Source organism: Lactuca serriola, chromosome 8 (genome assembly GCF_051521515.1).
Source record: "Lactuca serriola cultivar US96UC23 chromosome 8, Lser_US96UC23_V15, whole genome shotgun sequence".
Taxonomy (NCBI): domain Eukaryota; kingdom Viridiplantae; phylum Streptophyta; class Magnoliopsida; order Asterales; family Asteraceae; genus Lactuca; species Lactuca serriola.
This window is the reverse complement of record NC_136415.1, coordinates 88,640,643-88,654,550: the sequence shown is the minus strand read 5'-3', so window position 1 is coordinate 88,654,550 and position 13,908 is coordinate 88,640,643. Positions and strand designations below refer to the sequence as shown.

Genomic DNA, 13,908 nt, shown 5'->3' with positions numbered 1-13,908 from the left:
ACTTCTGTAAGCCGTAGTGCTGTCCGATCATCTTCTGATAAAGTGAGTGTGTGGTTACTTTCTTCTAACGCATAATTATGAAGTATTATATATAAAATACGTGTTATGTGTATACTTTGTTGTTATATGTGTGAATGTATATTCACTTTCTTCTATCTCATAAATCTGATTTATTTTCTATGAAATACGTATTATGTGGGTGTGCCTCATCTGTTATGTGGAATATGTATTGAATGAAAATGCTATATAGGTTTTAAACTATGTATAAAAATATGTATTTTTATCTACTAATATGTCGGGTAGAACATGGGTAGATAGTTGGTGTGTAATAAACAGATGAGAGGCCTCGATGTTGTTTTGATCCAGTCATCAAGCGGAATTTAGATGACGACCACAGACTTTTCTAGACAGTCCTGTGGAACGCTAGCAGACTCATAACCTATAGGTGTTAATGAACTTGGGTGTTCATTCGCTGTATTCCATCTCCCTCATGGTTGCCTTATTTGACTTATATTGCTGAGGAACCCCCGAAGCATTTGTTGTCGCCCCGATGAAATATTCTTAGACTAGGTCCCTTATGTTAGTTGTCTTAGGAACGTAAAGTGAGAATAACGGGAATGGGTAATTGGGTTATTGTTGGTTGGTGGAAATTAAATATAATTATTTATTGTGGGTTGAAAACCCTATATGCTCACCAGGCTCCCAAGCCTGACCCACTCAGTTTATTTGTATTACAGGTAGTGGCGCAAGGGCATAGGATGGATGAACCATCAAGTTATTTTGTTTACAAGTCTGTATATGTATATATTTGTTGAATGACTTGTAATGTTATCGTTTATGCTTTATGGTCTATATCGGAACATGACATCCTAAGTTTTGATTATATATTGAAAATACATTTCTTTATGAAATGCTTTGGTAAATATTATTTTATCACGTTTTGTTTTTGGGAACAAATTCCGCAACTCTTTTAAATCAAAATGATTTACTCTGAAATTATTTTAAAAGCATAAATGAAAATCGGTCTTTTCTGGCCGAGATTTTGGGGATGTCACATAATTGCTTGAAGAAGGAATTCAATATTGATCATACAGAGAAAGATTTGGAATCGAGTTCAACAACAAGTATACTTTGCTAAGAATTACATTCTTACGATAATACATCATATTTTCGTCATAGTTTGAATCAAGTGGATTATTTGGACCATTGATGAAAATCAAGTGTATTTGCTCAATAATTGTATATTTAAGAATGTTATCTCTTAATATTTTTATTCATTGTTGATGACATTCTGTTAGAATATATATATATATATATATATATATATATATATATATATATATATATATATATATATATATATATATATATATATAATTGTATAAGACTATTAGTTTGGAACAATATGTATGATTTTGTATTTAGGTTCGAATGTATATGAAGAACATATGTTGAATTCTTAAATCATGTTAATTATAAAAAATATATGCATTGCAAATATATTCCGTAAGAATAAAATCGAAAATGTCTTTACTAATTAATTATCCCTAAAGGAATTAATTATTCATAAAAATCTGAAAATTTCCTTTTTTATTATAGGTTAATTGACTAAAATGCCCTTATGCTGGAATTTGTGTGATTATATGGTACATGTTACCCTATTGTGATATCATAGACCTTCAGATCATGACCTTTGATTCTATTCCATCTAGTGGTCCAGATTTATGTATTCTTACACATAATAATTAGTAAAAACAAAATAACCTAAGCCTATATATATATATATATATATATATATATATATATATATATATATATATATATATATATATATATCGAAAAATTCAATAAAGAAACATTATTATTGGTTCTCTAAGAAACCAAATATTTTTTCAAGTTTTAGAGCTTATTCTTTATCGGAAAAAAACTAAGAATATCGAAATTCATAACTTCACATTGTGATTGTTAAATATGTTTTTCGGATTCACCGTTTGAATTCAGATTCACGTTGTGAATCTGCACAGATTAACACTGTGAATTTGACGAAAAAAAAGTAAAATTTTTTTTTTATCGAATTTGTTATCATTGTAAAAAGGATAAAAAGTTATGAATTTATTTTTTTGATAAAAAATAATCTCTAAAAATTGAAAAAAGGATTGATTCTTTTGTTCCATGGTTAATAATAGTTCTTTATTCAACCTCAACTTATATATATAGGGGTGAGATCCGTTGAGAACTCATAGTTTCCCGAGATCTCGAAAACCAATGGTAGAGTGTTAGATCAAAATTAACTCATTTAGGACATGATCATCATCTTACCAATCTCATTTAAAATTTAATTTTTTATGTTATTGGAAATATTAATAAAAAGGTCTATAAATTAACATAATAACTCAAAGTTTTGGATTTTTTTATAAGATAATATTTTTCGACCTTTTTCAAAAACTACGAATTTTTAATTTATTTTAGAAAACAAGAAATTTTTTAAAAAAAATTGAATTTTTTAAACGACAATTTTTTTAAAAACGGTAAAATTTTAAAAAAGTGTATATGCATATTTTTTTTAACAAAAAAATCAACTTTTTAGGTGGGTATATGCATATTTTTTTTTCAAGTGCATATATGCATATTTTGTTATACTATAATATTCATAAGTAAATTATGAAAAATAAAAAAAAAACCCTTTATATTTACTAATCTATAAACACAATAGTAAGATTATTTTGTTGGATACAAAATAAAATATAAAAAACAAAAAATGCTTCAAAATTTCTAAGCGTTTTCATGTCTTCGTGTCAGGATTTTCACATTTCTTCAATTTTTCACTTTTGACATCTTCAATATTTTCCACAAATTTTTTATAATCTACAAGAAAGTTAAAAAAAATGTATTAATGCAAGAACACTAAAAAATACATATGTATATATCATGTAAGATCTACATGTGATTATATCATGTAAGATTCACATATGATTATATAATATGATATTCATATTTGATTGTATCTTTTAAAATTCAAATGTGAAATTCACAAGAAAAATAAATTAACGAAGAACACTCATACAAAATGCATGTGTGCATATAGACATAATTAATATGTGTTTCACTTGTGATTTACATGTGAATCACATGTAATTCATATGTGATTCACTTGTGATTTACATGTCAATTACATGTGAATAATCTGTAGTTCATATGTTATTCGCTTGTGATTTACATTTAAATCTCTACACACTTATGAATCATATGCTATTTTTTTACATAATTATTTACTGATGAAAATGTAACCAATTTGAACACTTTCATCCCATTAATTCCTTTTGAGGATAATATTCGCATGTGAAATTACCACGTAATATTCACATGTGAATATACCTTGTAGTATAATATATGAGAGATCTTTTACCTTGATATACTTAGCTCCTAGGTGGCCATCGTTTCCTAGTTGGTATTATTTCATTTAATCACTACCTTGCATTAAGAAAAACAGTTGAACATAAATAACATATATTTGCATAAAAAGTAAATAAAGGACACTAAAGTGTGTTTTGAATGTAAAATGTGAGGCTTGTTTTTAATATGAAGCAATACCAAACTGAATCAACAACATACTTTAAAAGATTTAATAATCAACAAAATGCATCGTATACATATACCTGAACATTAACTTTCATAGTAAGATTTTCAGAGAAGTTACACTTAACTCGACACTTAGTTACCCGTCAGTCAATATCCTTCCAAAGAGCTCCAACTTTGAAACACCAAACATCACCATTAATGTGAGATTAACAATTTTATATCAATATGCATAAAAAAAGTGAATATAGGAGTGGTAAATGGTATGTGACTTACCTTTGGATCAATAAAGTTAACAATTAGCGTCAAACTAATAGTTTCAATAAGGATTTTAAACATATCAGTAGATTTAGAAGGAAGTTTCGTAGGCCTCATCACAATACTATAAATAAAAACATCAAACTCATCAAAGAAGTAGTAGATGAATTCATACAAATTCAAAAGAAATGGGTAGATGCAACGAGAGTATGTTAGAGCTCAAACGGATCTCACCAGAGGACTGGATTCCGAATTTTGAAGCAAAAACAAAGCTTAGATTGAACAAGTTCAAAAACAACCAATAAAATATCGTATCAAATACAAATTCTCTTATATTCGGTGGTGATTTATATATGAAAGTAGCTAATAGAAAAGAATAAGAATCGGGATCACATAATAACTACTTATTTGTCCTGCTTCTCTACAAGGACTTAAGAGTGAAGAGATCATTCGGTTTCGTTACGATTGGAGTAAAGGTGAACCGATAATTGTGAAAAAAGTGTAAACAGACATCTAGTTTAAGCTTAGAGCCATTAGTGATGTGGCGTGCGTTATGTAAACATGTTGATTCGTGCGAATAACTTCATATGATCTCACAATGCTACGAAGACTAGCCAAAATCCATGGTCTCTTGTTGTGGAAACTCAACCCTTTCACTATATTGCTTTTGGTTTCAAACTTTGTCAACATCTTTTCTCCGCTTTGTTAATCAATCAATCGCACAAATATCAATCCATTCAACCAGATTCATTTGATTCCGTGCATTGAAAACAAACAAATAAACCTAGGTTTCGAGGGTGCGTGATAATTACCTTACATCTGATTGATTGGGATCAAGATTTATAGGCGGTAACGCGATGAAATCGACGGTGGAGTTGATTTTGGGGGAAACCGGCAATTACGACAACAGAATCATCGACATCGGCGCAAGAGAAGAATGTTGATTTGGGAAGCATCGGAGAAGAAGATCGGAGATTCAATGTCATTAAGGGTTGTAAATTTTGTTTTCCCTAAAATACCCTTTTTTCAAAAAAAAAAAAAAAAAAAATTATCTCGGACATAGATCTATGCTCGATGTTATCATTTGTATTTTTTTTAAGATTCTTTTTCTTTCAATTTTTTTAAGTTGTCCTTATTTTAAAAAAGTGCTCACAGAACCAGACCCTATGAGGACTTATTTTAAAATGAGGGCTCACAGAATCAGACCTTATGAGGACTCATTTGAGAGAGAGAGAGACTTATTTTATATAATTTCCCCCAAATATTAACAAAAACTTTTGTTTTTCTCTATTACGATTTACTGAAGCATCACAGTTATTTGTAGATAGGAAATGTTCTAAAAAAAGGTAGAATGCAATATAACAAAGTGTAGAGTTTCGATACTTGAGGGCCGATAGTATGATTCTCCAAGTCCAAAGTCAATTACAACAAACTTTAACCCACAATTACAAATTTACCAATAAATTTTCTACAAATATTTTGCTTTCACATTGTACACAATGATACAAACCCCATTGACAACATATGCAAAATCAAGAAACAAAAAACGTTATCCTAAACGAAGAAAACTAAGAGGGGCCAAACTTTGAAATGGTAAGAAGTAAAAGACTAGTTTGTAAAATAAAGTCAATCGTTAACAACAATAGGCAACCCGGTGAACACCTCGATCTCTGAGAATTCCAGAGTAAAGAGCCATCCTATTTTCAGGAAGACCCTTGAGATTTCTTGACAATTTCTTTTTGCCCCCTTCATCTTTTAGTATTGTCAAGTAATTCCTGTTTAGCTGATGATTCTTACTTTTTAGTCGTCTAAACTCATCGCCATTTCCACTTGGTTCCATCACATCCTCTGCAAACTGTACCCTTTTCTTCTTCTTTTCTCCCTTCTTCTTCTTCTTCCCATCTGCATCATAATCCAAAAACCCAGAAAGAAATTTTCAATTTTGACCCAAAACGTCAACGGGGGAGTAGAAGATTGACCCAAGAAAAATGAAAATTAGAGGAACCTGTAGAGATGCAGGGTCTTGGGTGATGGATGATCGGGAATCGGGTGGCGCCGGCGGTGGTTGTCGGTTGTTTCTGGAGACAGAAGGCGATGAAAATTGCGGTTCCGGCAACCATGGCGGTGGCTATAACCATCCCATTTGAGCCCAAGATTGATGACATGATGAAAAGGTTGCAATCTTTGGGGGTGATTCTTGCAGATCACAGAAATGGGTATGAGAGAGATTGAAGATTGAGGGGGAGAGAAATTGGAGATGAAGAAGTCATGGAGAAAGTTGAAGTCAATGTGTGTGTCTGTGTGTGAGAGTATATTATTATAATGAGAGAATGGGATTGAATGGATTGAAGACATGATGTTTTATATGGTTTGGTTTGTGTGTGTGTGTGGTCTTTCGTCATGGACTGAGGGAGAGATGAAAGTTAAATAAATAATTATATATAATATTTGTCATTTTTCCATATATTTAAAGTCTGGTTACCATTGTATTCAGAAAAAAACAAATTAATGGGTTATAAATTGTCAATAAATTTTTAAAAAATTATAAAAGGTTAATAAATATTTTTTCCACATGTTATATCAAATATAAAAACTCAAATATTAATTTTATACTTCTTTTAATCAGCTTTTAGACTGTATTACGAATTTGATTTATATTTCAAATTTTATCAGTCAAAATTTTCTTTTTATAAAGTTGTTCTAAAATTATTATTTTTTAAAATTTATTTTTTAAACCTTTTTATAAAACTTTTGTATAACTTTCTTCAAACTTTTTTATACAAATTAAATTAAATTATTTATAAAAAAATATAATTTTTTATATATTTTTTACAATTTTTAAAATCATTATTTAATATTTTTTTGAACTTGTATTTGAACATTTTAGAAATACAATTGTTTAAACAAAGTTGTAAAAATACATTTTTACAACTTGTATATGCATTTCACATTTTGTTTGAATAATAACAATTTACGAGGAAAAAATTGTTATTGACTTTTTGTTTAGCGGTAAGGCTTAAATGAGATGTTAGTGTTCAAATCTTATTGAAAGATATAAGTGGTATTTAAGAACATATACATATATATATATATATATATATATATATATATATATATATATATATATATATATATATAAAAGCAAAATAGGTTTGTGAGGAGAATTTACTATTCATTTCAAGTTGAACTTCAACCATTTGATTTGAGAGAATGGTACGTGGTAAGCAAATCATCAGTTTCTTTTACTTCCTCTTTTCTATATCCTTTGGTTTAGAAAAAGCCAACCATAATATAAATGAAAAAAAAGAACTAGCAATAAGCTAGAACGAGATTACAAAGTGTAACATTCGGAGTCAGGTACAATTCAAATTATAGCTTAAAACCCCAAATTTTTTACATTTCTAGTCCCTATGTTTGATGTAATTAGAGCTACGCCAGGCATAGCTCATTTATCTTTGATCACGGACTCGGACTCGTACGTTGGGCGTACGTTATGGTACGATGGGCGTACTCGATTAAGGGTCAAACCCTAATTTTTAGGGTTTAGACCCTATTTAAAGATCATTATGACCTCAAACCTGTCCTTACCTCTAGCCTCCATTCCTCTCAACCCTAAGATCGAAAACCCTAGCCTTGAGAGTGAGATTTGAATGTTTTAAGTGAGTTTTGTGTATTCTTGCTTGTGAAGGAAGATCATCAAAGAAGTGGTTTTTCTCTCAAGTCTCTGGATCCAACAAGTACTCAACCTTGTGCACCTTCTGGAGGTATAAAGCTCCAACCTTGATGCACATTTCTTTAGATCTTGTTCAAGCTTAGATTTATACTCTTTTTGTCCCAAAGCTTTGATCTTTGTGAATATGGAATACTCCCGATCCTTTAAGTTATCATTTCAAATGTTTTAGGGTGTTTTATGTCATAAAAATGCAAGCTATACCTTGGTTTTCTTCCATGTAGGAGTTATGGAGTTGTAAATGGTTGAATGAGTTAGGGTTTTGATGTTGGGCTCCTTGTAGCCATGCAAAGGCACAAAGGTTGCAAATTTATGGTCTTAGATGTTTTCTTAAGCTTAGGTCTGAAGTTGGATGTGAAGTCTTAATGCATTAAGACACTTATATAGAGTTTGGACGTCATGGTAATACGCTGGGCATAATGCTCTGTACGTTGGGCGTAGAGAGCTGAGGCCCCGTAACCTTTCCTTTAAAAACCAAGTCGTACGTGGGGCGTAGCAGAGAGTATGTCATGTGTACTCTCAGAAAACCCGCTTGTGACATTCTTTTGGGCCTTGGACCATTAGATTTGGGATTGTTAAGTTGAGTTATGAATGGGACGGGTAAATGGCCTTTTTTCCCTTATTAAGAGAAAGGAATATTTGGACGGTTTATTATCGGTTAAAAATCCTTATTATCAATTAGGGTTATTTTTGGGTCATGATTAGTGTGAGGAGCTGTGTTAGCAGTGGCTTAAGTGTGCATTTCAATTATCTTTGTATAGAGGTGAGTCTTCTTACCACACTAGTGGGTCGAATGCACCAATGTCAGCTCACTGATTTGTATGTGTTGGATGTATATGATTATGTGACTATAACTGATATGATTGAATTATATATATATATATATATATATATATATATATATATATATATATATATAGAGAGAGAGAGAGAGAGAGAGGGAGGGAGACAGAGACAGAGAGAAAGTGTAGCGATCGTTTTCTGAGGTATAAATTTATTTAAATTCTCAAGTTTTATTTGGGCTATTATAGAATTATTTATGAGAGTGGACATTTTGTTTTGGGCCAAGTTATAGCCTGCCCATAAGCCTTACGCGGGGCGTAACCCGTTGTACGCTGGGCGTAATGACTAAATGAAACGCGGGAAGGAGAGGCGTACGCGCAGCGTACGCGGCCAGAGGAAAAACCCTAATTTTAGGGTTTGAGACGTATTTAAACCCCATTATAGCCTCCCATTTGGCCTCATAACTTATCATTCACCCAGAGAAACCCTAGTTCGTCCCCTTTGCTCCTTGCTTGTGTGTGTTTGATCTTTGAGCTTATTTTTGAGAAGAAGAAGAAGAAGAGAAGTGGAAGAAGGAGAACTTGAGTACCTTGAGCTTATAGATCTGGGATCATTCCTTCATTTGGCATTCAAAAGAGCCGGGAAGCAGCCGGAGCAGCCGTCAGGGATTTCTCATTCAGGAGTTCAGCAGCCAGTGTCTCGAGGTGAGTTTCCTTTCAGTAGGAACGGGTCTAAGGCCACAATGCCAGCCCGTTTAACTAGCAGTAGTTTCCGGACCTCAGTCCGATGCAGTAGTTAGGATGTTTGATGCCTTCGTGGCTCATACAGGGTTTATGGATTATGTGTCTCGGGCTACGGCCCGATGCAGTATGCAGTTTATGTGTTCATGCTAATTGATATGTTTATGCTATGCTATGTCATTCTCAATCAGTTTCCGGATTTTGGTCTGATGCAGTTAGTTCCGGGCTTCGGTCCGATGCAGGGGACAAGGTCCCAGTCAGTTCCGGACTTCGGTCCGATGCAGAGGGCAAGGCCCTGGTTAGTTCCGGACTTCGGTCTGATGCAGTTTCCGGACTTCGGTCTGATGCAGTGGGCAAGGCCCAATATGTGTTTACATGTTATTGTATGGTATGTGGTAGTTTGGGGGGAGATCACTAAGCTTTGTGCTTACAGTTTTAGTTTTGGTTTCAGGTACTTCTGCAAGTAAAGGGAAGAGCTCGGGTTGATGGCATCGCACACACCACAGCTTCAGTTTGTCCTGGGAGTTGTTTTAGTTTTTCATAGATGTGGTTTGATACAGTCTTGATACAGTTCCTCGTAATACTTTTCTATTATTTTGAGATATTGACGTACGAGTTTTACTTTATGATATTGATATGGTGTTTTTAGTAATTATTAAACAAAAGTTTTTGGGTCGTATTTTGGAACGTTACAAGTTGGTATCAGAGCCTTGGTTTGAGGGATTCAGACACACTTTCGGGTGTGTCTGAACTCAAACTAAGGAAGTGGTAAAATGTTTTCAAAAGAAAAGAGTTTTAGAAAAGTGAAAAGAAATTTTTTTAGAAAGAAAAGGACTTTGAAAAGAGAAAAGGGGTGTGGTGCATGCGATCAGCCGAGCTCAAGTAAGTACTCCTAAATTACCCATACGAGTATATGTTATGAGTTATCAGTTTCAGTAGAACAACATGCTAGAATAGGGCTAAGGATCTAGGAGGATGCCTTATGTGCCTGCTATATGTGAATCAGCTTTATGAGAATTGCATGCTAGTATTGAGTAGACAGTAGTAGGATAGCCTGTTTAGGTTATGCTTGATAGTAGGAGCTTAGCATTGTATGCTAGTACAGTTTCCCATTATGAGGATAGAATTGCTTGAGTAGTCTCCTATGTCTGAATGCTGCTTGCTTTGTGCTTTGTGGGACTCTAAGTGATGGGAGTTAGCCATTAGGTGAATACGTCACGTCACATGTGAACAGGGTTGAATAATCTCAGAGTGCTAGACTTAGCCCTATTGCGCAACTCTTTTCTGAGTCTAACCGTTGTAGGGACGAGTCTTTTACTTGAAGGATTATATGAGCCTCGCTGCATGTGATGGTATTCAGGTGATGGCTAGTTGGCATCACAAGGAGGCCTTCAGCAGCTGAGGACTGGATCGGGTATAGTCAGATAATTCCCTAGGGCAAGCCTAGGATGAGAGTAGCAGAGATCATTAGCAGTATTAGTGACTTGGTGGAGTCAAGGCAGTACTTGAGGAAAGTACGAATAGATGTGGAAGGTAGTATGGGCCCGTACTACTGGAAGTAGAGGATCCGTACTCGAATTAAGGAAAGCTGAGATGAGACCAGGAAACTTGTGGTAGTAGCGATTCCTCGAGAATTATCAGTGTTCCTGACGTTTATTATGTTGTGTTTCAGAATGGTGGTATTACGCCCTAGACCTACAGTCGGCAGTTCATGTGCCGGAGGGGATCAGGATCAGGCCCGGAGGCCGGGCAGTTAGATGAGCAGACTAGGGAGTTTCTCTCTTTAGAGATTACTCGCACTATACTTGAGCAGACTCCTGTGATCTTCGGTTCGATTAAGGAGGGTATCTTAGAGATGATGGACGAGAGGTTGAGCACCTTCCGTGCTGAGGTGGCGGCCATGATGGGGTCGCGCACGCTTACTTTTAGGGAGTTCCAGTCATGCGGGGCTCCAGATTATCACGGGGCTCGGGACCCCATAGTGAGCACCAGATGGTTGGCAGACGTGGCCAACGCCTTCCACACTAGCAGATGTCCCGAGGGGGACAAGGTCAGATTGGCGTCCTGTCTTCTGAAGGACAGGGCACGGGATTGGTGGGAGGAGATTGGTCATGCCATCGGGGATGACGCAACCCTGGATGCTATGACCTGGGCAGACTTTACTACCCGATTCAGAGCCGAGTTTGCACCGGTTATTGAGGTGCAGCAGTTAGCACGTGAGTTTCAGGATCTTACCCAGACTACAGAGACAGTGGCGGAGATTACCGCCAAGTTCAGAGAGAGGGCTCTTCTTGTTCCTCAGTACGCGGCTGATGAGGAAATGAAGAAGGATCGTTATCATGAGATGTTGCGAAGTGATATCCGCCAGTTCGTGAGCCGGTCCAGCTGTAAAATGCTGGATGACATGATTGCTAGGGCTCAAGAGAGAGAGAGAGAGAGAGATTGACCTTGAGATGGAGAGAAAAAGGAAGCCGGAGGCGGCTCCAGGTACAGGGAATGCGGGCAAAAAGCCCAAGGGTTCATATCACAGAGCTAGGAGTTAGCAGAGCCACGCTCAGTGTGGCAAGTGTGGGAGATTGCACGATGGGGCGTACAAGGCAAGGAGTGCCGGCTGCTACAAGTGCGTTCGGACTGGGCATATGAGCAGAGATTGTACAGCCACTACTGCCGTCGTTGCGGCATCAAATCTGATTTGCTTCCATTGCAATCAGAGGGGACATAAAAAGTCCCAGTGTCCGAGTTTAGCTGCTGCAGGAAAGGTGTCAGCACCTGCTCCTGCTACTTTGAGGATTACAGATCGTCGTCAGGGCCGATCTGAGCCGCCGGTGGCAAAGAGTAGGGCTTTTCGGCTAACGACAGAGGAGGCACGAGCGACTCCTAACGTGATGACGGGTATGTATTTTTTTTCCCTTTATCTTTGCATTTATTATTAACTGTTTTATTATGGTTATATGTTTTATATAGGGTCGTTCTCAGTGAACGACATCTCAGCTACAGTATTGTTTGATTCGGGGGCCACCCGATCATTCGTCTCTCTTACACTTAGCAAGAGGTTTAGCAGAGCTCCAGGGGAGCTAGATATTCCACTTGAGGTTGAGATAGCAGCTGATAGGACCGTTAGGGTGGCAAGGGTGCATAGAGGGTGTTCCCTACAGTTATTCGATAAGCAGTTTCCGGTGGACTTGGTCCTTATTCCCTTGCGAGGGAACAAGGTTATAGTGTTGGATTAGTGTCTAAGTCCATAACTATTTTGGTATGTACTTGACCCGATGGTGCATGGTCCTTTTGGGTTGCCTTCACCAAAGCAACTTGATTGGAGAAATAAATAGAGAGAGAGGTTATTATGATTTATTAATATGTTATAAGGATAATATATTAAAGGAGAAATCATATTTGTTTAAATAATATTGGTCAATAATTAATTAAGAATTAATTTTGTGATCAAGTGTAATTAATTAAACTAGAGGGGCTGAATTGTAATTATGTGATAGTTACAAAATAAGGTAAGGATTATCTTATATATATGGTGAACGAATTTGAGGTGTAAACCCCTTAGAATTTGACTAGGATAAGGATTTCTAGGACTTATTTTATGGTTGCTTGGTGGACAAGCAACTAGATAAGGATAAGGACTAAAACCCTAATCTTTACACCTATATAAACCCCCTAAGGCTCATGAATTCGTCTAACCCTTCCCAAGAGGTCCTAAGGACGAACTCTAACCTCCCTTCTCTCTCTTTATACCTTCTCCACTTGCTTATGGTGTTTGTAAGCCATTAGAGGAGTGACACTTGTGACTCCAAGCCTTCCAAGGTCAATTCAAGGAGGAATTGGATTGTTATTGCTATATAACAATCAAGGTATGTTCTTAAACCTAATTACATGTGAATTCTGATTTCCATATGCTAGAATTAGGGTTTATAGTCTTGGATTCAAAGTATGTACAATAGAGAAACCTAGATCCAAGCATTAGGGTTTGTATGAGCACATAGGATGTCTTATGACTAAAACCCATCAGTGGTATCAGAGCTTTGATTGGTTTCTATTGTATTGATGCTTGTTGTAACTGAAAAATTCGATTTTTTGCATTCTGGAGGCTGGACTCGCCGAGTCCATGGCTGAACTCGCCGAGTCCAAGGTGACTCGACGAGTCCAAGGCTGACTCGACGAGTCAACTCGTCAGAAGGAGGGTACTTCGGGATTTCTTGCTGTTTTTGCTTATGGATAATTACCTTATCATGTTAGATTATTATTAATCCGATTATATGATATATTTGACTATAATTTTGATCTAATTGAAGATATTTATCAATTAATAAGATAATTGTTTCCTTATAAGATAATTGATTAATTATTTTGAGTAAATTGATAAATTGTTTTGCAAGAAATCATTAAACAAATCAAATATGGATAATTATGTAATTAAATGTTAGTTTAGATTATTTGTTATCTGATCCTTGTTGTTATGAAAAGTTTCATATTTTGCCCTTTAGGTTTTATAGTTTAAATTTGAACCCAATAGTTTTGTAGTTTTGAAATTTAAATAGTTGAAACCCTAATGTGTTGAAATGTTTCAAAACTTGCCCTCAAGTTTTGGAATTTAAAAGTTGATTAAAAGTATAATTAGGAATGTTAAATTCTAAAACTCTAGTATTGTTTTGAAAAAGTTCAAATAACACCCTTATGGTTTTATTAATTAATTAAGGTGTATAATTAAAAGAGGTTTAATAAATCCATAAAAGTTTAGGTTTACAATTTAATTGAATTAAAAGTATAATTGTTAAATTAAACCACCTAGTATTTTGAAAGTATAAAATACAC

The 13,908-nt window shown here is 35.0% G+C and overlaps 1 protein-coding gene and 1 long non-coding RNA gene across 2 annotated transcripts; both read right to left on the bottom strand.

Moving 5' to 3' along the window:
• Positions 1-2,686: 2,686 nt before the first annotated feature.
• On the bottom strand, positions 2,687-4,871 carry LOC145069448 (uncharacterized). Its single transcript, XR_013689499.1, has 3 exons — positions 4,647-4,871; positions 3,407-4,534; positions 2,687-2,865 (listed from the first exon to the last, which is right to left on the bottom strand). It is a non-coding gene; the product is annotated as an uncharacterized LOC145069448 (long non-coding RNA).
• Positions 4,872-5,193: 322 nt separating this feature from the next.
• On the bottom strand, positions 5,194-6,181 carry LOC145071236 (uncharacterized). The gene is made up of 2 exons (XM_079018152.1): positions 5,840-6,181; positions 5,194-5,736 (listed from the first exon to the last, which is right to left on the bottom strand). Exons 1-2 carry the CDS (start codon positions 5,997-5,999, stop codon positions 5,468-5,470), a joined length of 429 nt encoding a protein of 142 aa, XP_078874278.1. The 5' UTR covers positions 6,000-6,181; the 3' UTR covers positions 5,194-5,467.
• Between the last annotated feature and the right edge of the window lie 7,727 nt (positions 6,182-13,908).

Coding starts and splice junctions, on each gene's coding strand:
- LOC145071236 (XM_079018152.1), bottom strand. CDS start 5,999: ATGTCATCAATCTTGGGCTCAAATGGGATGGTTATAGCCACCGCCATG. Junction 5,737..5,839: donor AAGACCCTGCATCTCTACAG/GTTCCTCTAATT, acceptor ATTATGATGCAG/ATGGGAAGAAGAAGAAGAAG.